Source organism: Pelophylax lessonae (assembly GCF_965119305.1).
Source record: "Pelophylax lessonae genome assembly, chromosome: 4".
NCBI classification, from domain to species: domain Eukaryota; kingdom Metazoa; phylum Chordata; class Amphibia; order Anura; family Ranidae; genus Pelophylax; species Pelophylax lessonae.
This window is the reverse complement of record NC_138771.1, coordinates 505,524,387-505,551,519: the sequence shown is the minus strand read 5'-3', so window position 1 is coordinate 505,551,519 and position 27,133 is coordinate 505,524,387. Positions and strand designations below refer to the sequence as shown.

The window sequence follows — 27,133 nt, the reverse complement described above, 5'->3', positions numbered from 1 at the left end:
AGATGGAGGCAAGTATAATTTTAGGGTGGAACTCCGCTTTAAAGTGATTGTAAAGGTTAGGTTTTTTTTTTTTCTTAAAAACAAACATGTTATACTTACTTACCTGCTCTGTGCAAGGGTTTTGCACAGAGCCGCCCCGATCCTCCTTTTCTGGGGTGCCATGGCAGCACTACTGGCCCCTCCTCTTCATTAGGTGCCCCCACAGAGAGCCACTTTCCATGGGGGCACCCATGCGGGTGCTCTCATGAGTCCCGCTGCTATGTCCACTGACTCGGCCCCGCCCCCCGCGTCAGTGGATTTGATTAACAGCAGCGGGAGCCAATGGCTACTGCTGCTATCAATCTATCCAATGAGGATCTGAAACAGCGGCTGGGCTTGTGCTCATCGCTGGAAAGATCAGGTAAGAATAACAGGGGGTCTGGGGGACAGTTGCAACCAAAACAGTTTTTCACCTTAATGCATAGGATGCATTAAGGTGAAAAACCTTGAGACTTTACCACTCCTAACAACCGACTGCCCTCTGATCCTATCTAGCCAGCTATAAAGGAGGGGGAACAGGGTGTAAACAGAGGAGAATGGAGGGTCCGGCTGAGAAACAGACAGACGGACCCGATCAGAACGCTCGTCTGAAATAGGCCTGACCTTAATAGGTCAGTCCACTACAAGTAAACCTAAACTCTAACTCAGTGTTTCTCAACTCCGGTCCTCAGAGCACACTAACAGGCCAGATTTTAAGTATTACCTTGGGGAGATGCAGACTAGAATACTGCAATTACTGAGCGGCAAATTATATCCCCTGGTATGCATTTCAGTTTTCCTGCAAACCTGGCCTGTAATGCCTCCTACACACGCAACGATTATCGGCCGACCGATCGTCCGACTTTTGTCCAGAGTTGAGTTTTGTTGGTTGGAATGTGCCTAGACTGCACACTAATTTTCTCAGCCAACAAAAATCTACTTCAGAAGTGATGTCATGTGCTGGTTTACATTTAGTGTGTTTTTTCTTCTCTGAGCATGCCCAGTCTTGCTCATCAGATTTTTGTCTGCCGAAATCTGTACTGACTGACGGAAAATCGGCCGTTGTGTTGACGGCCAACAAAAATTTTATAGCCTGCACACCAGATTTTGTTTGGCCGAAAAGTCGGAGTCGGTTGTCGGAGGCATCATACTAACAAGCCGAAAATCGTCCGATCGGACGTTGGCCGAAAATTCCCTGCCAATAATCGATGTGTGTACGAGGCTTTAGTGTGCCCTGAGGACCAGAGTTGAGAAACACTGCTCTAACTAAAGCTGGCCATAACATAGATTTTTTTTTTTTTGATCAGCCAGCGGGCTATTCAAAAAAACTGAATGGATACCCCCTTGGGTGGAGAAATCCCCCTGGTGCACTATTGTACCATGCAGCAGGACTCCTCCTGTGTCACAATACACAGACAATCCCATTAGGGAGATCAACTCCACTCAAAACAGAGAAGGGCCAACCATGGATTGAAATTCAGGGGTTTATATTTATTTAGTTTGTGAAAGCCCTGTGTATCAAAATACATTTTTTTTTTTTTTTTTTTAAATATAAAATAGAAATTTCATACGAGCACAATTAGGAGACCGGGACATAGCATTGTCACCTTATAACATGAAGTCCCTGAACCTCTATGGAAGGATCACCAGGGATTATTTTTTATCAAAACTGCATATATAAAAATATTACAAATCACATAACATTTCAAGGTTTATATAAGATTTTAGTAAATGGGATTTATGTTTTAAAATGGATATTTCAGTGTTTGGGGATGACTGGAAAGCTAAATCCCCCTGACAATCTTTTCCCTCTCTCAAAGAGTCTATTGTTCATAACCCTGTGTCCTGGGTCTGCACACCTGCTGTGCCCATTGTCAGCAGTTTTTGTAGCAAATTTCAATTTAATTTTAGTCAGTCTTTTGACTAAAATGCTTTTTTCATTTTAGTCGTATTTTAGTCATCTGAATGTTTTTAGCTTTAGGTTGTATTTTAGTCAACTACAAATGGAATAGGTCTAGGTAAATTGTAATGCATTATTTAAACATTTCTCTAGAATTTTCAAACGAATTATATACTCCTGGAGTAAAAATCTAACAACATATTATTTATGGTAGTAAGGTTTGAGCATGCACTACAGACACAGATTTAACCATTGTGATATATAAACGTCTTTAATACAAACCGAGTTTCATAAACAAAAAGAAAATATTGCTTTTTGAAAAACAGAAGAAGTGCAACTTTAAAATACAAAAAAAAAAAAAACACTGTAAAATCTATTAGCTGTAATGTCATTGCACATATTACCCGATTACCAACAATTAAATATTAAGAAAAAATATAAGAAAAGCCCTTTTTCTATTTTTTTTCTCTTTCAGCAGCTTAGTAGATGCCCCCTACTTATGCAATATGCGGTGGTGCAATGCATGTTTAAACTTTATTGTGCTATTATTACAGGCTCTGGATGGAATTGTGTTGCCGATTTAGAAACGGCCAGCAAGTAGTGTTAATTTTGATGTCAATTTTCGATTTAGTCATAGTCTTGACTAAAATGTAATTTTAATTTTAGTTGACTAAAATAGTGTGAATTTAGTCTATCAAATTAAACACTGATTGTGAGGGGTTCCTATCAACCCTGTGTCTGTACAACTGCTGTGCCCATTTTAGGGGTTCCTACCATCCCTACACTGAATTTCTGGGTCTGTACACCTGCTGTGCCCATTATAAGGGGTTCCCACCATCCCTGTGGATTTTTATTTATTCTATATTGTTGGTACAGCTGCTTCTGCTGAATTCTCCATAAGGGTGGGTGGGATAAAGTCATGAGTTATGGCAGGAAGATTTCACTGTTGAAGTATCCAAAGCATATAGGAATTCACTCATTCCTCCTTGTCCACTTATACCTTAAATGATTACCTTTTAAGTGTACTGGACTCCGTAAAGAGTACTTCAGAAAATACATGATGAAATGCCTGCATACAGCAAACTTCTGAAATGTATAGCAAGTATATTGAAAGTAGGACTCCAGTACAGGAGTTTAAGTCTTCGATGTTTTCATTTTGGATAATGCGGGGGAAGGGTCAGTACTCATGCTGGGGATTTATTGCAGTATGTGCTAAGTGTAAACGTGCATTAGTCTCCTTTCACACAGGCGGACCGTTCAGATCCGCCTGTCCGCTTTTTTGGCGGATCTGAACGGTCCCCCCATGCATTCCTATGGGGCATCGGATGGCAGCGGAGACATGTCCGCTGACATCCGACCCGATCCGTCAAATCTGGATGGATGGAAACCCTATTTTCCATCCGTCCAGCGGATCGGATGAGAACGGACCGACGGTCTAGCACACCAGAACCTACCACAGATAAATAGTGTGTTTCGCATAGCTCATAACTGTTGGATGCCAGAAATAGCCATGAAATCAGTATTTTAAGAAGGGAGAAAGTTAAACATATGTGAAAATCTTTATCTATAAAATGGGCAAACCTCCCTATATGCCGCATAATTTACCCACATCCCCAACATGCTTCACAATGCCATAAACTAACCAGGACTTCTATGGTGCCATTTGTCTGTATCTAAACAATGGGCACTATGATTTTCTCGTATATATATCTGCTTACATCGGACAATCTTCCTCTAGAAGCATTAATTCCTCTTTTATCATCGTCACCTTTAAACAATACAAGCATTCTATTTTGTAATTTTCAATGCTGCTAATCATAAAAGAATTCGCTCTGCTTTTAGAACAAAGGAGTGTTGGTACTCTTTGATACAGATAAACAAAATAAAAAAAGTCCCAGTTTGTAGATATTAAATTGATACACATTTGCATTCATTAAATGTCAACCCAATACCTGACATTTAAGCATTGACACTTTAAATCTGAAGTTTAATCTGCATAAATTGTGTTTACCTTAGCCCCCCCCCCCCCCTTCCATCACTGGCTCTCTGTGCTTCTCTATGGGGGGGGTTATGGTGCTGTTCAGTGCTTCCTGAAAACATCATAGCATCCTGCCTCAGTACTCATCTCAAGAGTCCTTGGCCCTGATGCAAGCAGTGGGCTGGATCTTGGGAGGAGTTATGCAAATATCCACGTCTTGGAATAAAATAATCCCTGGTGATCCTTAGTTAAAGCATCAGTTAAAGTTTGGCAATGCTCTGTCCCTGCCTAATATTCTTGCTCCTGTACCATCATGCTCTCACAATGTAGACTACAAGTGGGCATGATGCCTATTACACAAGAATGGTCCACGGTTGTCACTAAATGTAATGCAGCCATCGATGGAGTAGATGGCGACGGGAAATATTTACACAGAGGCTGCAGAACAGTAACACTGACATACAACAAAGGATGAAAGAGAAAACTGTTTAATATTAACAGTTATTAGAGATGAATAAGACGCAGTGCCTTGGCAAACTGTCATTCAGTTAGAGTTTACATCCACTCTAACACAATTGTTGAGAAGAGTTCTTTAGTAAGCAACTAACAGGCCACGTACACAGCAATACACGGCATGCCCTTTGGAACCATATATTGTACACAGGAAGCAATGCACACAGCAGCAGCAAACATGTTATAATGTAAATGATGGAACACAGAAGACCGGAAATGATTTGTGGTATAACAAGCCACAACACCACAAGAACCTACATGAAAGTAAAGACCTTTGTCTGACCGCCTGTTACTTTAAAAAGTGATTTTGAATAAAATCTGACTCTATTATAACTATCATGTACACCTCAACACATTTTACCCTTCTACTGCCTTTCCACCAAGTTCTGAACAGCACAAATATCCCATGAATCTTTGCAGTTACTGTATGGGTGCTGTCAGTCATTATCATATGGGGACGTATATTTGTAAGGGTGTTGGGTACATAGCGTGCCCTTTAAGCCGGCAATAGATAATTGAATCTCGGCTGGTGCAGCAGGGGCCAGCCAAGACTTGACCCATCTATGGGCAGGCTGGTTATACTGAAGTGGATTCATTGATGGACTTCAGTACCACCAGCCTATTGGATTTTATGATATAAAAGGTGTAACCAATCCTATTGGCTAGAATGAATTGATGACACTAGCAGCGCTAGAACAATCTATAAAATTACAGTGACATAAAAATAATTTTAATAATGTGGAGATAGAGCAACATGCACTATAAGCGAGTGGTGACTAGATAGTCCAATGATGGACATACACATCCAGCCAGAAATGTACTTAAAGGCAGTGTTCATAAGATGGAAAACAGTCCTCTTGTACACCAATGTGCTTAAACATCCACCCGTGCCACCACCCGTCAGACTGGACACTCACCACAAGGATGATAAATCTGCGCTTAAAAGCAAATTAAGTGCTCCTCCTCTTCAAAAGATGTCAGCTGCCTGCAGATAAAAACTCCTCAAGGTCCGTGTCTCCAGTTACAATACGTTCATATAGGTCACATGTGAATAAACACAATGAGCATAGCATAATTCCGTATTTATTAGGCAAATCACACAATAAAAGAATCCCCTTCCCCAATGAAACATCAGCGTTGTACAATAAACTGCCGTCCGTCCGACGCTGCGCCGATCAAATCCAACCGCTCGGTACCTGAGCCCTTCGATTTATTGTGTGATTTGCCTAATAAATACAGAATTACACTATGTATCCCCATCAGGGTTACAGGCTAGCGCTGAGGATTATAAATATAATGATACCACTGTATAGTAGGCTGCTGCTGGTATAAAAGGTGATGTACCTTCATAAAGTGTATAGTGCAAAAGTATACCTGCGCTGCTAACAAAACAAACTAATAAATAAATCTCAATAATTATTGTGTATAAATAATCTGTGTAAAGTGCTAGTGCTCAACTCAAAATACACAATCCTTTATCTTAAATACCAATCAATATAAAAATATACATAAATACAGATTTTATATACGTGAAACCAATGAATGTGAATAAAAATCCTTCGATTAAAGACGTGCTGAAATAGTGACAGTCTTTGTGCAAAGTATAAGTCCAAAGTGCTGCGTGCTCATAAAACAAGTGCCGGTGCTCTCTCTACATGGGTAGGTGCTCCCCTCCTGGACCCCTACTCACCAGAAGCCAAATAATACACCGCCTTCAAAAAATTTCCTTAGATAGGACGAGCCTTATTGGACCATCAACTCAATAGCTTTACTGTAGATCACATCATCCAGGTATTTGCTCAAAAAAAGAAAAAAGATGCTGGCATCGTGAAGTATGTAACTACTTTATTCGATGCACACAATACAAGATACACTTACAATATGGCAAAGGTTCAAGCGCCTAAAAGTCATCCCACGGGTTGCCAATCCAAACGACTGTACTTACTCCCCGTAACTCAGAAGGTGGATGTATTCAGGCGCAGTACGTACTCGGAGGAACGGCTTGACGCGTTTCGCTCCTCACACAGAGCGTTATCAAAAGCTTTTGATAACGCTTGTGTGAGGAGCGAAACGCGTCAAGCCGTTCGTCCAAGTACGTACTGCGCCTGAATACATCCACCTTCTGAGTTACGGGGACACGGGGAGTAAGTACAGTCGTTTGGATTGGCAACCCGTGGGATGACTTTTAGGCGCTTGAACCTTTGCCATATTGTAAGTGTATCTTGTATTGTGTGTATCGAATAAAGTAGTTACATACTTCACGATGCCAGCATCTTTTTTCTTTTTTTGAGCAAATACCTGGATGATGTGATCTACAGTAAAGCTATTGAGTTGATGGTCCAATAAGGCTCGTCCTATCTAAGGAAATTTTTTGAAGGCGGTGTATTATTTGGCTTCTGGTGAGTAGGGGTCCAGGAGGGGAGCACCTACCCATGTAGAGAGAGCACCGGCACTTGTTTTATGAGCACGCAGCACTTTGGACTTATACTTTGCACAAAGACTGTCACTATTTCAGCACGTCTTTAATCGAAGGATTTTTATTCACATTCATTGGTTTCACGTATATAAAATCTGTATTTATGTATATTTTTATATTGATTGGTATTTAAGATATAGGATTGTGTATTTTGAGTTGAGCACTAGCACTTTACACAGATTATTTATACACAATAATTATTGAGATTTATTTATTAGTTTGTTTTGTTAGCAGCGCAGGTATACTTTTGCACTATACACATGTATCCCCATCATTGTGTTTATTCACATGTGACCTATATGAACGTATTGTAACTGGAGACACGGACCTTGAGGAGTTTTTATCTGCAGGCAGCTGACATCTTTTGAAGAGGAGGAGCACTTAATTTGCTTTTAAGCGCAGATTTATCATCCTTGTGGTGAGTGTCCAGTCTGACGGGTGGTGGCACGGGTGAATGTTTAAGCACATTGGTGTACAAGAGGACTGTTTTCCATCTTTTGAACACTGCCTTTAAGGACATTTCTGGCTGGATGTGTATGTCCATTATTGGACTATCTAGTCACCACTCGCTTATAGTGCATGTTGCTCTATCTCCACATTATCAAAATTATTTTATTTTATGTCACTGTAATTTTATAGATTGTTCTAGTGCTGCTAGTGTCATCAATTCATTCTAGCCAATAGGATTGGTTACACCTTTTATATCATTTTACTAGTTTTTAGCGGCAGCTTGATATTAGTTTTATGTTATTGGCATCAATATACCCTTTTGTATAGTGGTGTATTTCATCATTAATGTATTAAGCGCTGGGTGAGTGGGTTACTGTTGTTATTTTACATTTGTTCCTACTCCTGTTTTTATACTATTGGATTCAGAGATGTATAGTAACTAAGTAGAACTACTTCACTACTGTACTTAAGTACGGAAAGGCGGTATCTGTACTTTCCTAGAGTAGAATTTTTTTCTCCTACTTCCACTTTTACTTCACTACATTTTTTCAATGATTTCAATACTTCTACTCCGATATTTATTTTTTGTGCTGCATAGTTACTCGTTACAATTATAAAAATTACCACTGCCAGAACAGTAGATGGCAGGTTTCATGAAGCTCAAAACATGTGTATTATCAGCGCATACGAAAATAAAAGCTACTGTATGTATAAATAAAAGCTGCATTTGAAATAATAAAAGACAATATGATGTTCAAACTTTTGACTTCTTTCTTTAATAACTACATAACGCAGTACTGGTACTTCTACTTTCAGTACTTGAGTAGCAACATTTTTTTAAAAAACTACTTGCAATACTTAAGTACAAAAAATGTAATATACTTTAGTACTTCTACTCAAGTCACTTTTTGATCGAGCACTTCCACTTCTACTCAAGTCACTTTTTGATCGAGCACTTGTACTTTTACTCAAGTATGGGTTTCGAGTACTTTATACAACTCTGATTGGATTTTATGCATACAATCACTCCTGGCAGCTATAGACTGTGTGATGATAAATAGAAATACTCAATGTATAATCAAGAACAGAATGATAAAGTTCTTGCAAGACTAACGTTATCAGCCCCAAAGTAATGCATCACACCAGTTACATCATCAACAGATGGGAAAACCTACCATTCTTTTTTCTGAGATAACAATAGCGTTTTTACAAATTAAAATGTGCAGATGATCTCTGAGTATATACACAGGACACACAGCTGGTACCCAACGCGTGTGTGTATCACACAGTATATATAGGATTACAGAAGGAAGACATGATACTACAGAGTACATACATGATATCTACTATTACTGAAGGGAAAAGATTGCATAGAGATCATTACTAAAGGGAAAAGAGAATATTACACAAAAATACAAAACATAACATTACTGAAGGGAAGAGATGATATATTGGAGTGAATGGAAGCAGCAGTATAATAATGTAACACAGAATATAGCAAAATGAAACATTACTGATGGGATGAAATTTACTATTAGTGAAGGAGCAAGGGAGTAGAATATATCAAATTGTAGCCTCAGTTTCCTCTTCTAATGACAGGAGTGGCACCCAGTGTGATCTACTGCTACTGTAGCCCATCTGCTTCAATGTGTTGTGCTGTCAGAGATGATATTCTACATATCTTGGTTGTAATGGGTGGTTATTTGAGTTACTGTTGCCTTTCTAACATCTGCCCATGCTCTGCCCTCTATAATGCATTTTCCTCTACACAATTGCCACTTACTGGATATTTTCTCTTTTTTCGAACCATTCTAGAGATAGTGGTGTGTGAAAATCCCAGTAGATCAGCCATTTTTTTTAAACACTCAGACCAACCCATCTAACACCAACAACCATGCTACATTCCAAGTCACCTAAATCCCCTTTCTTCTCCCATTCTGATGCTCAGTTTGAACTTCAGCAAGTCATCTTCATCACGTCTAGATGCCTAAATGCATGGAGTTGCTGCCATGTGATTGGCTGATTAGCAGTTTGTGTTACCAACCAATTGAACAGGTGTAACTAATAAATTGGGCGGTGAATGTATACAGAAGACACACATTATAGTGGGATATATCCCTCAGTGGGGGAGGGGTAAGTAAGAGGACAAAGGAAGCGGCGGGATAACACAACAGGGATGACAGGGGGACACACAGAAGAAATATATTACACTGAGAGGGAGGGGAGAAATATACACAGTACAGGTCTATCAGCCTCTTACCATCAGCACAGACTCCCACCACCAGCAGCAACAACACAGGGGTGACCTGCCGCCGGACCCCCATCTTCTTCATCCTCCTACTCTCCTGGCTTGGCTTCTCTCACACTCTCATCTCCCCAACACCACCAACACACACGCCCCAATCACACCGCACTTCCGGCCCAGCCCCTAGGGCCCTTTAGTCGCTCCGCCCCAAAACACCAGGAACTTCCGGCCTATGAAACGCACTACCTTCCGCGTGAAACGCATATGGTACTGAAAAGATACTAAAGAAATTGAGGGGAAAAAAAACTATCGAGGAAGATTACTGGGTCACGCCCACAGCTAGCCTATAGGTTAAACAAACGGGAAGGCGCGGTTTCTGAGTCACGCCCGCAAGCAAACTTGGATAGGACAGCAAGACTACAGAGGGAGGCACTTATGTCACCAGCCAATTGGAAGATAGGTAGTTGTGGTGGGCGTGGTGTTGCCAACAGGAAAGATGGCGGACCGGCTGACTCAGTTGCAAGATGCTCTGAATTCGGTGAGTGGTTGGCGGTGTGTCCCGGGCTTAGGGGGTGATAGCTTGGTGTCTGTGGTCTGAGCCTCCTCCATTCTCTACAGGCCTGCACCGTGTAAGGAAAAGGGGGTGATAAGGGCATTCCCTCAGGCTGTCCCGTGGTCCCTCTAGGCTGTCCCATGGCCCTTAGCCTCCAGGAAGGGGAGGGAGCCCACTCTTATAACAGTGAACCTAGCAGAACAATAAATGATGATCTACTTCTGGAAATGTTACCTGGCTGTTCTGCTAATCCCCTGGCTTCAGAACCTATGTGAGTGGGAGCAGAAATTTAGGTAAAAGAGGATATTTCGTTTTTTCTTATTAGTGAAGTCATCGGGTCAAATACTGCAGCTGCTGACTTTTACTAAACAGTAAGGGGTAGGCGAGTGATGACAACTGACTTTTCCTCCATGCTTACCATTAATTCTGGTGCCAATTTCTGGGTCACACGAGGGGACTACCCTGGGGGTGTGTTCTTTGAGCAACGCAAGGCGATGTTTGGGGTCACTCATAGTAATACAGGGGTAACACCTTGCCCGAAGGTTATGTGAAGAATCAAACATCAAAGCGGTATTAAACCCTCTTTTTTTTTCCTCAATTAACATGACAGACATGCCTATACGTACCTGCTCTGTGCAATGCTTTTACACTAAGCAGCCCTGATACTCTTCTGAGGTCCCCAGCCGGTGCTCCAGGTCCCTCCTCTTCATTGGGTGCCCCCACGGAAAGCCACTTTCCAAGGGGGCACTGGTCTGTGCTCACCCCCGAGTCCCACTGCTGCTTTTCCCAAAACCAACCCCCCCGCTCCTATATTAGAGGTTTTGATTGATAGCAACAGGAGCCATCAATCTGGGGGACAGCGGCGGGAGCCGCTGCGCTCATGCACATTGCTGGTTCGGGTCAGGCTCGGGTAAGAAGGGGGAGCTGCAGCACAAAAGGTTTTTCCCCTTAATGCATAAAGTGCATTAGAGTGAAAAACCTTTAAGGCTTTAGAACCACTTAAAGCAGTCCCCAATTAGTTGTGTGCAGTGTTGTATGTGGATTCCCTCCAGAAGATGTCTTTTGCCCTACACACAGGAGTATGTGTTGCTTTTGGAGGGGCATGCAGAGCCTGTTCCCACTCCAGCAGTCAGCATACCTTTGTTACCTCCCAATAACAGAATGGGGTCCCACCAAGCACCTAGCGCAGCCCTCATGCATGCTCTTGCCTAAAGTGGTTGTAAAGCCTCAAGGTATTCAGGTAAAAACCTTCTGTGCTGCAGCTCCTCCTTCCCCCCCCCTTTTTTTCTTACCTGAGCCCAATTCAATCCAGCAATATGCACTAGCTCAATGGCTTCAGCCTCTGTCTCTCTCCTCATTGGACAGATTGATAGCAGCAGTAGCCATTGGCTCCCATTGTAGTCAATCAATTCCAGTTACACAGTAGGGTGGGGCTGGGTCCCGCTGTCTTTGTCAATGGATGCAACAGTGGGACTCGGGAGAGAGCTGCACGGGTGCCCCTCTGAAGGTGGTTTTCCGTGTTGGCACCCGATGAAGAGGGTCCATGAGCACTGGCAGGGGACCCCAGAAGAAGAGCATCAGGGTTTCTCTGTGCCAAACAATTGCACAGAGCAGGTAAGTATAGGCATGGTATTTTTATGGAAAAAAAAAAAAAGGGTTTACAACCACTCTAACTCTTGCCTTGCATACCTAGTGACCAAGCCATAGGTCTCTGTAATGCTGTTCTACTCCCGGTCCCCTTCAGACACAAACAGCTAGGGAGGGAGCTGAAACACCAAACCTCCTCGCTACGAGAGGACACATCACCTGACCAGGTACCATGCCAATGGCCGGTGCTGTTTTTTCCTGTAGTTGCTCACAGCAACTTTTTCTCCTCTTAAACTCACAGGCTAACCTTGTGTTGCAATGATATTCACAGACCCCAATGTGCTATTTCAGACTCCAAATCCTTGAAGAGACGCCAGGACCCTACATGCACCCCTTGAGTAACTTCAGACCAGACCTTGAGCAGTTAAAAACCACTTTACTTAACTTTTGGTAGAGCATGTATAACATGCAAGTAACATCTTTTCTCTAATGCCCCTTTCACACATGCTGTCCGTGTTTCATCCATCCGTTGACGGATGAAAAACGGACATCAATGTATCTCTATGTAAAAACGGATGACATCGGATGATCATCCGTTAATATCCGCTTCCGTCAATGTCCGTTTTTTTGAACGGATGAATGCCCTATTTTTCATCCGTCAAAAAAAACGGATCGGATGAAAAGCGGATGACAACTGACGAAAAACGGATGAAAAGCGGATGACAACTGATGAAAATTGGATGAAAAACGGATGGAAAACTGATACATTTTGACGTGACTGAACTGAAGAACTGAACGGACCGTATGTGTGAAAGGGGCCTAACTGTGGCTGCCCCAGGTTAACTGCACAGATGAAGTCTCTTAGAGCAAAGTCCAAGGTTGGCGGTGCTCTAACAGAGATGTCCAGGTTTCTTTCGACTGTTTGACATTCCAGAGCCACCATAGGTCCCAGCGAGTCTTTAGCATAGGTTCCCCAAAGTGTTTTTTGTAGTCTCCCCCAATCCCTTCCCCTGGAGCCCAGCAATAGGCTGTGAACAGGTTGAGAAGGCAGCAATACATTAACCCTTTCCCCCTGACCTGGGCAGCCCGGGTGCTAAGGGAGCAAATTAAGGAGGGAGCGAATGTACCTAATTCTTGCATCGGGTCAGTAAAAAGTACCCATAAGTGGAACTTCACTTTTCAAGATTTAAGAAGTTCTTTGTACCTGAATGAAGCCAAAGGATCAGCGTGGCATTTTCAGAAGGAGAGTGGCAGTCTTTCATAGCATGTTTTCTTTAACTGCTGCCAATGTTATTGTTTGGGATAGAGCAGGGATGGGTTATATAGGTGATTCTTTTTTTTCTTGTGTCCATGGTGGAGAGAGGATGGAGTTTATGGGGAATTTTCACTGTGGCGTGGCAAAGGTGGGGGGGGGGGAGGGGGGATTGGTGGTGTTGAAGGGGGGGTTTTCTATGTTGGGTGGCAGAAGGTGGGGTTTTCCTGGGAGGGACAGACACTGAGACTCCATAATAAGAATAAGGGAATTTTTAAGCATGGAACAGACAGAATCTAGAGCAGCATTGCAGGAAAACAAATCAGCTTATAGCTTTCAATTTAAAAGTATAACTACTTGCTAAAGGGGCGGACACTAAAGTAGAAGCGCTGCCAAGATTGCTTGTGGGAGACTCCAGAAGTAGAGGTTTGAGGTCACAGAGCAGGTAAATATACCATATTTATAAAAAAAAAAAAAAAAAAAACTTTAAAGGCATTGCATAGCTTCTCACCTGCCCCTTGTTTTTCACCTGCATTAATTATTGATCATGCAGCTTCATGGTGTCATTTGTTACCCTGTACACACAGCCTGTAGTAGAATCAATCTTCACATTCTTGTGTTAGAAGTTTCTATTTGTGTTCAAACATGAGACATGTGACATAGCACTGCATGATCTTAATGTCTGTTGTCTAAAACTCTGTGAAGAACTATATATCACACCATCCCTTGGTCTGTAAGTCTAGTGCTCTATGGGTGAGAGCTTAACAGTAATTAAATGTGATGCAGGCACAAACGGGCAGAAAAGTTAACAGAGTTCACCATTCAGTGTTTCATCACATTAGCACTCCCACATTTGTGATGCAACAGAGAGGAAATGGATTGGCAAGGATTTGATGCTCCTTGACCTAGAGCAAGCAGTTGCCTTTCCCTTTAACATATAGGGACAAGCTAGGTGAATACATGGACATAGGAGGAATCAATCAGCCATGACACTACAAACTGCGGCCACATGTGAACCATCATTACAAGTTAAAGGCTAAGTTCACCTTTAAAAAAAAATATTAATAAATGCATGTTTTTGCAGGTAAAAAATGTGATTGTTTTTTTTCTGGAATCTGGGGAGCATTTGCACTTGTGATCAGCATTTCATGGGTGCTGATTCAGGCTTCTGAAGAATCTCAGTATAGCTGTCTGCCTGTATTTCCCGTACGGGCAGACAGTTACTGGAGAACAGGAAGACGAATGGACTACGAGAGAGCTCAGTGCGCTCACAGTTTGAGAACTGCAAGCCATATAATAAGGCTTACCTTTAAGTTAGTGGCTTTCAACTCCGGTCCTCAGGACCCACTAACAGGCCAGATTTTAGGTATTACCTTGGGGAGATGCAGGCTAGAATACTGAAATCACTGAGCAGCAAATGATATCACCTGCAATGTATTTCAGTTATCTTGCAAACCTGGCCTGTTAGTGGGTCCTGAGGACTGGAGTTGAGAACCACTGCTTTAAGTGCTTTGAATATCTCCTAAGCCTGCAATGTTTAGAAGATATTCAGAGTGCATGTCACCGGCGCATACGCTCTGAAGGTCAGGCATACAGTGCCAGACCTTCAGAGCCTGTGCTGTAAACTGCGGCTCCCACGCGCATGTGGCACTTCATCTCGCCCCCCTGCCACTCATGTAGCTGGGGGCCGCACACCCATGTTGAAAGATGGGGGAGGATGGAAAAGATGTAGAGTGGCATACATTTGTATCCAGCCCCCCTGAGTCAATACTTTGTAGAACCACCTTTCTCTTCAATTACAGCTCCAAGTCTTTTTGGGTATGTCTCTAACAGCTTTGCACATCTAGATAGTGACGTTTTTGCCCATTCTTGTTTGCAAAATAGCTCAAGCTCTGTCAGATTGGATTAAGAGTGTCTTTGAACAGCAACTTCAAGTCTTGCCACAGATTCCCAATTGGATTTAGTTCTGGACTTTGACTGGGCCATTCTAACACATGAATATGCTTTGATCTAAACCTGGCTGTATGTTTAGGGTCGTTGTCTTTTGCAGACTCGAACAGGTTTTCTTCTAAAGCCTCATCCACACGCACCGATTTGTTGGCCGTGAATTTTCGGCCAACGTCCGGCCGATTGTTGGCTTGTTAGTATGATGCTTCCGACAACCGACTGCGACTTTTCGGCCAAACAAAATCTGGTGTGCATGCTATAAAATTTTGTTTGCCGTCAACAGAACGGCTGATTGTTCGTCAGTCAGTACAGATTTCAGCAGACAAAAATCAGATGAGCAAGACTGGGCATGCTCAGAGAAGAAAAAACACACGGAAAGTAAACCAGCACATGACATCACTTCTGAAGTTGGTTGTTGTTGGCCGAAAAAATTTGTGTGCAGTCTAGAGCACATTTCAACCAACTCAACAACACTGGACAAAAGACGGCCAATCGGTCAGCCAACAATCGGTGCGTGTGTACGAGGCTTAAGATTGCCCTGTGTTTGGCTCCATCCATCTACTCACCAACTCTGACCAGCTTCCCTATCCCTATTATTGTTTGTGTAATTCTCAAAACTTTTGGCCATGGCTATACTGAACAGGGACCTAAAGGCGAGAGGTTTAAGGTAATTGATGCATGTTACTTGAACAGCAGAGATATACTTACCTTTAGGGCTCCACAAACCCAGACGCCAAGTCGCATTGGCGACTAGAATTAGCCAAGGGTTGCGGCTCTCTGACACCCGCAAGTGCCGCACCCGCATGAGGGAGACTCCCGCACCTTGCAGGAGACTTGGGATGTCTGGCGACAGAGCAGTGTCTGTTGGCTGTGACAGAATGGAGCTGGTGCTTCCTGTATAGTTCTGGCTCTGTCCTGTCACAGGCAGAGTGATTTCAAATGCTCTCCACCTGTGAGAGGAGAGATACAGGTAGCATCGGCTCTGCATGCTTCCTCCAGCACCGCTCCTCACTCTCCGCCAGCAGTACCCACCAGCAGTAAGTCACATGTGTTAGGGGTGCAACTAGTCCCCAGCACAAAATTGTAAGTATCCCAGCATGTGCAGTGTTTCTGACTCCTACCACCATGACCACTTCAAATCCCTGAAGTGGTCATGGTGGTTGGTGTGTTCCTTTTTAATATCTCTCAGAAGAAGTAAACAAAGTACACATGGGTGTCAACATCAGCCGGTTTATAAAAAACTGGCCGCCATCGGGCCCGTGTGTATGGCAGCCGGTCCCACAGAAGCCGGCCATTCCGCATGCGCAAAATAAATCTGGCTCCTAACATTTTTAGCTGGCTCCTAGATTCCAAGCAAATTTGTCAAGGAATGCTTACCAAATACTGACCCCCCACCAATCCCTACAGCTTCCTTGTAAGTACCACTTACTTTACCAGCTTTTTGTTGACCTGTCCCAAGTGTTTTGTGTTGCTGCCATCAATTTCAAAATTATCTTTTTATTTTTTTCTTAAAACTGTACATTTTCTCAGTTTAAACCTTTCATGTTTTCTGTTGTGAATTAAAAATGTTTTTTGTTTTTTTTTACTTGCTGTAAAGTCCACTCCTCTGATGTTCATTGACAGACACAGCTCCTGATCTTAATAACCAGTGGGTATACTCCCCCCCCCCCCCCCCCCCCACAGGAGTAGGACACTAGGCAGAAACAGAATCTGGCTAAGCCTATGGGCAGTCCCAGGGGGTATACGCCCTCTCCCTGCTATAGGTACTCAGTTTAGTTACAGGCAGTGTCAGAAGAATTACAACTCCACAGAGGGATGGGTGCTGTGTCCGTCAATGAACATGAGAGAAATACATTTTATGGTAAGAAACAAATCCAGTTTTTTTTCTTTTGTTCATTGATTGACACAGCTCCTGATCTTCATAACCATTGGGACGTCCCAAAGCAGTGTTAAACATGAGGGGGTGGGAACTGCAAAAAAAATTCCCAAGGCTAAACAGTAGCCACCCAGGCAATAAGAGCTCCACAAAAACAATACCCCCTCGAAGAGGATCATGTCCTCTAAACAGCAGCCTGCAAAACCTTGTGGGCAAAATAAGCTCCTGCAGATAACACATCCACATTATAAAACTTTGTGAAAGTGTGCAGTGACAACGAGGTGGCCGCCTTGCAAACCTGCATCACCGATGCCTGATGGCGGAAAGCTCCGGAGGCACTAAGCGCCCAAGCAGAATGCGCCTGAACAGAGAAAGGAGGAGCTTGACCCTTGATGGAATAAGCCTGAATCACCGTCTGTCTGATCCATCTGGAAATGGTCGCAGAGGAAGCGGACAACCCGAGGCCCATCTGTGAGCACAAATAGTGAGTCTGACTTCTTGCAAGACTCCGTAGCTGCCAGGTACACCTTAATTGCCCGGACCACATCCAAGGCATGCAAGGCAATTTCCTTTGGCTGTTGAGGCCTGGGACACAGGGAAAGCGACACAATGTCTTCATTTCAATGAAAATCAGAGACAACCTTTGGGAGGAACCACCTTATCTCTGTGAATCACCAGGTAAGGTGAACGACAGGATAAAGCCGCCGGTTCCGACACCCTGCGCTCAGAGGTAGGTAATAGGCACCAAAAAAGCCACCTTCTAGGACTGTGTAAGCAAGGGAGTCTCCTGAAGATTCTTAAAAGGGAGGAGACTTATAGAGGACCGAAAGTACTAAATTGAGGTCCTAATGTGGCAACAGAGACCGCACTGGAGGAACCAAATGTCGGACACCCTGAAGAAAGTACTCAGCAGGGAGTGTGCGGCCAAAGGTCATTGGAAGAAGACCGCCAAAGCCAACACCTGCCCTTGATGGTACTCAAGGCCAATTTCTCAATTTCTCAATTTCTGTTCAACCCCCTGTTGAAGGAAGGTCAAGATCTGAGCCACGAAGGAGCGAGGACGAACTCTTAAAGAGACTTGCACCACGCAATGTACAACTTCTACATACATTGGTAGATATTTCTAGTAGTAGATTTCCTAGCTTTTAACAGTGTAGGAATCGCAGATTTTAGATAAACCTCTAATCCTTGAGCACCTTGCGTTCAACAGCCAAGCCGTCAAAGCCAGCGACTAAAGCAGGATGGAAGATTGGTCCTTGGGACAGCAGATCCCCCCCTGAGAGGAAGCTTCCAAGGATCCTCTGTGACCAGCCGCACTAGATCATCGTACCAAGCCAGACGAGGCTAGTCCGGAGCCACTAAGATGACCAGAATCCCTTCTGCCTCAATCCTGCCTAGAAGTCTTGGCAGAAGATTGCGGGGAGGGAAGGCGTAAATCAGATGATACTGCTCCTGCAGGGCCACCAGCACGTCTGCGTTGTCCGCCAAAGGATCCCGTGACTGTGCCACAAATCTTGGCACTTTTCTGTTGAGCTGTGACGCCAACAGATCTACCTCCGGGGTGCTTCACCGGAGACATAACTGATGAAACGCCACCGGATGAAGGGACCACTCCCCTTGGTCCGACGACTGCCGACTGTTATCCGCTTGCTAGTTTTCCACCCTGGGAATGTGTACGGCGGAGAGGACTTTATTGAACTTTTCTGCCCACCTTAGAACGCCGGATACCTCCAGAGCCGCCAGGACACTTCTTGTGCCCCCCTGCTGATTGACATAAGCTACTGCCCTGGCAATGTCCAATTGAATGCACACTGGGCATCCCTGAAGACATTTCATTCAATGGTTCAGACAGTCTGATCGACTGGAGTTCCAAGACATTGATCTGTAGTCTGGACTCTTCCAGTGTCCAGATCCCCTGAGCAGAATTTTTGCAGAGGCTGCCTCCTTAGCCGGACAGGCTGGCATCTGTGGTGACCACTGTCCAATACAAGGGGAGGAAGGATTTGCCCAGACAAAGAGCCAAGGAACAAAGCCACCATATGGGGTACCCCTTCGTTCCCCGACTCAGCCGGATCTGATTGTCCAGAGACTGCGGAGTCTTGTCCTATTTGGCCAGAATCTCCCTTTGCGGGGACCTCAAATGGAACTGTGCAAACGAAACCACCTCGAGAGGTTAGATGCCATCAGGCTCAGCACCGGCATGCAAGTCCAGAGGGATGACCGTCTGCTGGACAGCAGGAGATGAATTGCAGTCTGCAATTTATGGAGTTTGTCCAGAGGAAGGAGTACTCCGGCTAAGGCCGAGTCCAGAGTCAGACCCAGATAGTCATTCCAGTTTTGTGGACAAAACCAGACCAGACTTCTGAAAATTCAGAATCCAGCCAAACTCCCGTAGAGTTCGTATGGTGATCTCCAGGTTTTCTATTAGAGCAGTAGGAGATTCCGCTCGCAGAAGGAGGTCATCCAAGTAGCCCAGTACCATGATACCCCACTGGTGTAACAAAACTAGCACCGGTACGAATACTTTTGTGAAGACTTGAGGAGCAGAGGCGAGACCAAAGGGTAATGCCACAACCTGATAATGCTCCTCTCCCACGGCAAAAACGGAGGAAGCGCTGGTGACCGACTCATATCGGAATGTGAAGGAAAGCATCCTTGATGTTGATAGAGGCAAGAAAATCCCTCTGATGCAAGGATGCCACCACCGTGCAAATGGAATTCATTCTGAACTTCTGCATCCGCACAAAGCTGTTCAGCGCCTTGAGGTCCAGGATTGGACGCACCTTGCCTTTCTTACTGGGAACTGTAAACAAGTTTGAGTAAAAACCCTGAAAATGGAATCGGGACAATCACCCCTTGAAGTAACAGGTATTGTACTGCCTCAAACAGAACCTGTAAGTGGTCTGGGGACAGGCGCAAGTTGGAAGGAAAACCTTGCCGGGGTACAAGAGCGAAACTCGATCTTGTAGCCAGACGGAATGACTTTGTGGACCAACTTGTCTTGTACCAGGGAAGTCCATGGGTCCGGAAACCAGCGAAGAATCCCCCCCCCCCCCACCACCCCGAGACGGGTGAGGGCACACCTTCATGCAGAAGGAGCCCATGGGTCTGGTGAAGGCTGCTCTCGACTTGCCAGTCCAGGTTCGTCTGGATCCCCCCAGAGGAGGCCCTGAAAGGCTTCAGCCCTTGTCAGTCGACCTTGAGGGATGAAAAAACTTCCTATGAGCCGAGGAGTGCCCACATCCACGACGAGGTTCCTTGCTCTTAGTAGCCTGCAGAACAAGGGTAATCTTCCCCGCCCCCCCCCCCCCCCCCAATCAAGGCCTTTTTTAGAAGTCTGGTCAGACCAGCATTTGAGCCAAAAGACACGCCGAAGGACCACTGCCGAAACTGAGAGCCGAGCCGCATCCAAAGAGGCATCACACATAAACTGCAGCCCCTGGACCAGCTGGTCCGCCAGCTCGGCAAAGGCGGGTGGTTTTCCCTTCAGATCACAGTGTAAAAGCTTAGCCCACTCGGTCAGTTTGCGACACCAGGGCAATGGTGAATACTGGCCTCAGTGCCGAACAAGCCAGAGTGTTCATTTTGCGGGCCACAGCCTCCACCTTCCTGTCAGCTGGATCCTTAAAGGCTGTGGACTCTTAAACTGGAATCATGGTTGCCTTGTTCAAGTGGAGGGTCCACCACCGGTGTTACAGTCCACATCTTAATAAGGGACTCCTGAAAGGGGTAATGCCTAGAAAATCGCTTAGGGGCCCCAAGGGGATACTTTGGTCGTCCCCACTCTTTAGTGACAATTTTGTCAAAATAGGCGGGGAAAGGAAACACCTTTTGCCACTCTGGATGGCTTGTGAGTGCCAAAGGAAACCTGTGCCTTAGCTGCAGCTGTGTCCTCAATCTTCAAGGTCTCACGCACAGATACAATCAGTGCTTTCACCAGCGCCTTTTTGTGCACGGTTGCAGATGTGGAGGAATCCTCACTATCAGAGGATTCCGGGCGCTTTGTTGCAGACCCAGCAGCGTAACCTACGTCCTCAGGGGCCGAATCAGATTCAGGATCTGATCAAGCGGGGGGGGGGGGCTTCTTTTTGCTAGCCCGTCGCCAGAAAGCCACCTTCACCCGGGACACAAAGGTCTCCAGGACCGCCGTCAGTGCTTCAATGGATGGTGGGGATCCGGAGGACCCCACAGCCTCAGAGAGGGGATCAGTTGGGGAAATGTGCTTCAAAGAATCCATGAGTCACCAGGGGGATCCCACAAGGAAAGGTGTAAAACACTGCAAGGGACAACCCCCCACCACGCTGGCAGCACCTCCCGGTCGCCAGGCACAAAGCACCAAGCGATTCTCAGAAGGACAGAACCCCACCCAGCAGAAACGGGCACCTGCAGCCACCAGGATAATCTGCCCTCCACGTGCAGCGATAAGGAAGTGAAAGGATCCAGGAGTCAGCACCAGGGGATGAGGGGCACCCACCGCCAAAATCGCCACCCATAGGGCGCGACTGTTATCGCCGCCGCTGTTTTCAATGCCAAAATGCCAAACCACCGCAAAATGGCTGCTGAACTACAAACATGGCAACTGTGCATAGAAACACACAGGCTACAACAAAATGGTGTGCCTGTGCGGCACCAAGAGGTTTCCAGGGATCCAGGAGGGATCTCTAGGCCTCAGGACAGCCCCCACCAGGTACATGTCGCCGCCCGCCGGCACAGCCGGTCGTCGTTGGCGCACCTAGCCCCCATCGCCATTATAGTGCCCTGCCCCCACCCCAGGAGGTGGACCAGACCACCCAAACAGCCCCAGCATAAATTGAGGGAGGGGGGTTGGATGGGGGGTTCCTGATGGGAAGAAGGGGAACCTGGGAGTCCGACCGTCCCAAGGAGGAGCCCACATCCACCCCAAAACCCTCCAGGGGGAGAACGGGGACAGCTACTCGCTATATCAGGAACCGGGTGGGCACCGCTCCAGACAGAACCCCTCTCCATCGAAATGGGGGCTGTCGGCCGGGAGGAACGCTGCTACTCGGGCGGAGACCCGGTAGTATGCGACCTTACGAGGCGTTTAACTCGCAGGCCAGCCCCCTCCTGTGAAGGCTATGTCGCGGCCGACCTACTGCGGAGCTGAGGTCTGCACGCCCTCGCTGGCTAGACTGGGGTGACCACTGGATCTAGATTATCCAGGCCATCGCCCAGTCCGGCAGTTGTTTGTAGATCTCACAGGAAAAATCCAGGAGAAAAAATTGAAAGAAAAAAATTGCCAAGACCAGAGAACCCAGCAAGAAACTAGGTCGTTACTCCGAACTAGGCAGAAAAAAAAACTGAGTACCTATTGCAGAGGGAGTATATCCCCTGGGACTGCCAATAGGCGTAGCCAGATATTTTTTCTGCGTTGTGTTCTACTCCTATAGGGAGCACTATAACCCAATGGTTATGAAGATCAGGAGCTGTGTCCGTCAATGAACGAAAAAGAGAAATATGGGTTTTATAAGATCACAAATCGATGCATTCTGTTTTCATGTAGATTTCACACAGCATTCTAACTTTTATTTGTCCTCATTTCAATCCATGTGCGACAACTGCAGTTGAACAGAAGTTGATCTACCTATTAAATTCTATTGGATAGATGTTGCTCAATCAGCAGCACTGGTCATTGTATTCTGATGTGAAGGACATGTGAGAATACAATAGAGCAGGAGGAATCCCCATTCCAAACTAAATGTGAATAGGGAATCAATTCAGTGTGGTGTGTGTTTTTTTGTTTTCGTTTTTTCGTTCAGCTTGCCAGGCAAAATGGAAAAAAAAAAAAACAGAACCATTTTATGGCCAGCTTAAGGACACTTAAGGTTAAGGTTCCCTGTTTTCTCAGCCTCATTCAGCTTCTGCTTAGAAAGCCCTTCATATAACAGGAAATCTAAATCTCATGAACTTCTCAACTTTTTTTTTTTTTTTTTTGGGTCAATGAAGCTAGCTGATCAATTCTGCAATGCCATCGGAGTCCTGCAACAGTGCGCCCCTCCAGCATCATTTAGCAACATCCAGACAACAATAAACAAGGATCAGCCACCCAACCCCACTGAAGGTAATCTGAGAGTATTATGGCTGGACTAGAGATCCAAGAGTTGATTAAATGTTTGTATCTCCAGATACTGCTTTGTACGCATAGATGATCACGGTGCAATATTGAAGTAAATATTTTAAAATGTATCCAAACCCAAGAACAAATCTGTAATATGTTACAGCTTACCAGTTCCGTTATATGTGGTGGCTGAACTGGGGCTCATTCACATTGGAACTCCCAGATCACTTTTCCCTGTGTTTTTAGATGTCCTTGCTTTTAAACATGTTTAGCCACATTAAAAGTAGGGATGCACCGATATTGGTATGGGTACCGAGACCAAGTATTTGTGTGAGTATTGGTAATGCTCTCAATACCAAAACCATTACTTTGCGATTTGAGTCAATACAAAATGAATGCAAATCGCTCTGCAAAAAAATTGCATACAATTTTGGAACATGAATGCAGTGCAATTCCTGTGCCTATCACATGCAATTTCCCCCACTGCCCTTGTGTGTATAGAAAGGAATTAAAGCGCCATCTAGTGGGCAGTTTAAAACATGTTAGAATTTACGGTACATATCTGGCCACATGCAAAATAATCTACATTGGCGGACCAGGAAACCTATCAGGGCCGCTGGAGATGTAGAGGCAGTCTGCTCCCAAACTTACATCACTTCCGCCCTATACCCACAGAGTCCCGGAGCTTCTCCTCCAGCCGTTTGACCACCTGCAGCGGCCCTGATTTGCTACCATCGGTGGACAGGCACTCCTATGTAGATTATTTTGCATGTGGCCAGATATGTACTGTGGGTTTTTAACAATTTTTCTTTTTTTTTTTTTTAAACTGCCACTATAATCCCTTTTCTACACACACACTTTACAGTTTGGACAGAAATCACACCGCATACCTTTTCAATTTTCTTCTGTATGGAAGCAAATAGCACCATAAAGTATCGGTACTCAGTATCGGCGAGTACTTGACCAAAATACTCGGTATCTGTGAGTACTTGACCAAAAGTATCGGTGCAATCCTAAGTGTTCTAATCAGATCCTGGACACAAAATTCTATTTTCTTTAAGCACCGCTAAACTGAGTGTGAATAGCACCATTGAAAGATCTCATGCATTTATGTGTGCTTGGGAATGTCCTTTTAAACACACATAGGCTCATTCACATAGACACAGAGCTCTGTACAGCGTGAAGAGCTGTTTGTCTATCTTTTTTGCACTAACGTGTAGCTGTATGCAGGCAGCCTATATAAGTAAATGGTACTCACCTACACAGTCATATTTGAAAGGTGTACAGTGCCGGGGAGCACACACTCTGCATTGGGGGCTGTGAACCTGTCCCAGCATACCTGGTAAATACAAAAACAGAGGCGCCTTTAAGTGTAGACTATAGACACATTTATTGTTAAAATTAGGCACTCACATCTGAATAAAATGCTCGTATAAGAAAACCCATTCCGATGGTTCCGAGATGAGGTGTGTAGTGGACGTGATCATCCGGTCTGTGTAGCCGTCCTACTGGGATAGAGACCTCCTCGCTGTGGCCGGCAGTGCAGCGGAGCTGAAGACAGGAAGAGAGACTCGTAATCCGTCAGTGGAAGCGAGGCTTGGTTCACCGTCGGATAGAGATGACGTCATAAGAGGTGCGACGCGTTTCCGAGCGTGCGTACTGCCGGGGGGAGGCAGCCGCGCTCCTTCTTCAAAGCAGGGAAGGGACGTACATTTCCATATAATTTTTTTTATATTTGTTTATTTTATTTTTTATATATTTATTATTTTTTTTCTTTCCGTATATTCCCACTCATTATCCCCACTTATATGTAAAACTTAAAATCTAAAATTTATTATTACATTGAAATATATGGCGAAACAACATCCTTTTATATATTTCCTTATATATATTTATTAGCCAATTTTTAATATACAGCCACAGCTTATTATATACCCTTTTATAATATATATCTGTTTATTTATTAATTTTATCATATCTGTTATGGTGGATGATTTTATATGATTGATGATTTTAAACTGGACACATTTGAGCCTAATCTACACGATCCGGAGCAATGTTTTTTAATATGCTGCCCGTCGGTCTATCTAGATATCCCCTCCCCTTTTATTTGTCTCTTTAAATGGACTCCTCCTGCCTTGTACGTCTCTTCCCTGCTTTGAAGAAGGAGCGTGGCTGCCTCCCCCCGGCAGTATGCACGCTCGTAAACGCGTTGCACCTCTTATGACGTCCTCTCTATCCGACGGTGAACCAAGCCTTGCTTCCACTGACGGATTACGAGCCTCTCTTCCTGTCTTCAGCTCCACTGCACTTCCGGCCACAGCGAGGAGGTCTCTATCCCAGTAGGACGGCTACACAGACCGGATGAACACGTCCACTACACACCTCATCTCGGAACCATCGGAATGGGTTTTCTTATACGAGCATTTTATTCAGATGTGAGTGCATAATTTTAACAATAAATGTGTCTATAGTCTAAACTTAGAGGCCCCTCTGTTTTTTTTTTTTTTTTGTTTGTTTGTAGCCCTGTGGAACCACTGGCTTTGGTTTCTTGAAGGCTGCCCTAATTGGTGGACTCTTTTTTTTTTTTTTTTTTTTTTTTTTTTTTTCTCTTCCATCCTCACTCAGTGACTGTATCTGATCCATATGGACTCTGGCTAATGGTATGACTAATGCGCCTGTATACATGTTTATGTACCTGGTAAATGCGACTGTGTAGGTTAGTCTGTACAATAGATGTGTATCCATTTTACTTATTTAGGCAGCCCTCAGACAGCCTATCAAACAAATGGCTCTTCGTGTTGTATGGAGCTATGTGGCCATGTGAACGAGCCCTAAATGCAGGTTTGACACTGCCAGTGTGATTAAGGCCTTAGTAGTATTTTCTCTGGAATTTTTATTCCCCCCTTTTTCACCTGGTGATAGTCCCAGTAATGTATTTCCTGTCCTAGGGGGACAGTGCTTATTCTCTTATCTCTGGAGGAACAGCATTTGTCACCCTAGGACAGGGCTACAGAACAACCCCCCCCCCCCCCCCTAATTCTCCTTGTAACACACTTCATGTCCTGGGGTGTTTAAGCTGAGAGGAAAGGCTCTGCATTTGAATATGTGCTTCTGCCCGCATGTCAACTTTGATATGCATTTGTGTCCATACTAGTGTTGCTTGTGTATCCACTTGTATGGGCTGCCTGCACGTAGCTTTTAAGTGGATGCACATGCATCTGTCAACAGCTCTGCAGAGGATGGGCTTGATCACCTGTTTGAATGGGCTATAAGGCTTTACACTTTATTGTACATCACGGGACACAGAGCAGGTAATAATGACTATCTGGTTTATACGCTACCTTTTAGGTGAATGGACACTAGCAACCAATACACTGGAAGTTCCTCTCATAAACCCTCTACCATACAAAAAAGAACCTCAGTTTTTTTTCGCCAGTGTCTTGAAGGTGGTGGTAATGGCTTTTACAGCTCTTCAAAATCTCAAGAGAAGTAATTTGGAATTCTATTGGATCCATTCAAATGGCTAAGCGCTAAAAGAGGGGTACCCGAGCCTTGGCTAGAGAAGATCCGAGGTTTTACCTGTAATGTGACCCATTTGGGCGCTGGATCCTAATAATGAAACCCTGTGTTTTTTTTTTTTTTTATCTCAAGGAGTTTTCAGCAGGGTGCTCTACAGGTCCAAGGGAGTGGACCCCATTAAAAAGGGGGACCCTGTCCTTGAATGTCGGATTGACCAAGCTCATCATGAGTGAAGATTGGGTCCTGCTGAGGACCCTGCGGCGGGACTGATAAGTTATTCCTTTTCTTTCTCTTAGAGGTTTAAGGGAAGGAATAAAGCACATTTTTCTCTTAGCTGTAGTTCTGTTTTTTTGGTCACTAGATGGCACTGTTCTGGTTTTACCTCTCTCTGGGTCCCTGCCAGCTTTCCACGTGGCTGAGAGCGGCGCTTGCTGATGGCGTCACGGGCATTCATGTGAACGTTTTTACATCGTTTTAAGAAAGCTCCTGGCTGGATCGCACTGAAACAAGCTGCTGAGTGGGATCTGTTGGGACATAGAGCTGGTGGATCAGACTGTCTGGACATGTGAGTGACCATGGGACAGGTTAGGAGAATGGTAGGTCTGTGATAGCTGTGTAGTGCTGGATCACAGTATACTCTATCCTTGTGCAACAGAGCCTCACTTCTGGGTCTTGCTTTACTAAAAGCAATGTCTTCCAGAAAGAAGTGGGGGGGAGGGGCACAGCAGGGAAGGGGCCTA

General features: G+C 44.7%; 2 protein-coding genes across 2 annotated transcripts in view; one reads left to right on the top strand and one right to left on the bottom strand.

The window, feature by feature from the left end:
* Positions 1 to 9,731, bottom strand: part of TM7SF3 (transmembrane 7 superfamily member 3) — a 45,088-nt gene extending 35,357 nt beyond the window's left edge. The window contains exon 1 of the mRNA XM_082255457.1: positions 9,596 to 9,731. Coding sequence (XP_082111583.1) covers positions 9,596 to 9,668 — 73 coding nt within the window. The 5' untranslated portion in view covers positions 9,669 to 9,731. The remainder of the gene's footprint in view (positions 1 to 9,595) is intronic.
* A 269-nt stretch (positions 9,732 to 10,000) lies between these two features.
* Positions 10,001 to 27,133, top strand: part of MED21 (mediator complex subunit 21) — a 25,252-nt gene continuing 8,119 nt past the window's right edge. Inside the window, exons 1-2 of the mRNA XM_082253389.1 lie at positions 10,001 to 10,118; positions 22,760 to 22,874. Of these exons, the coding sequence (XP_082109515.1) occupies positions 10,077 to 10,118; positions 22,760 to 22,874 (157 nt within the window). The 5' untranslated portion in view covers positions 10,001 to 10,076. The remainder of the gene's footprint in view (positions 10,119 to 22,759; positions 22,875 to 27,133) is intronic.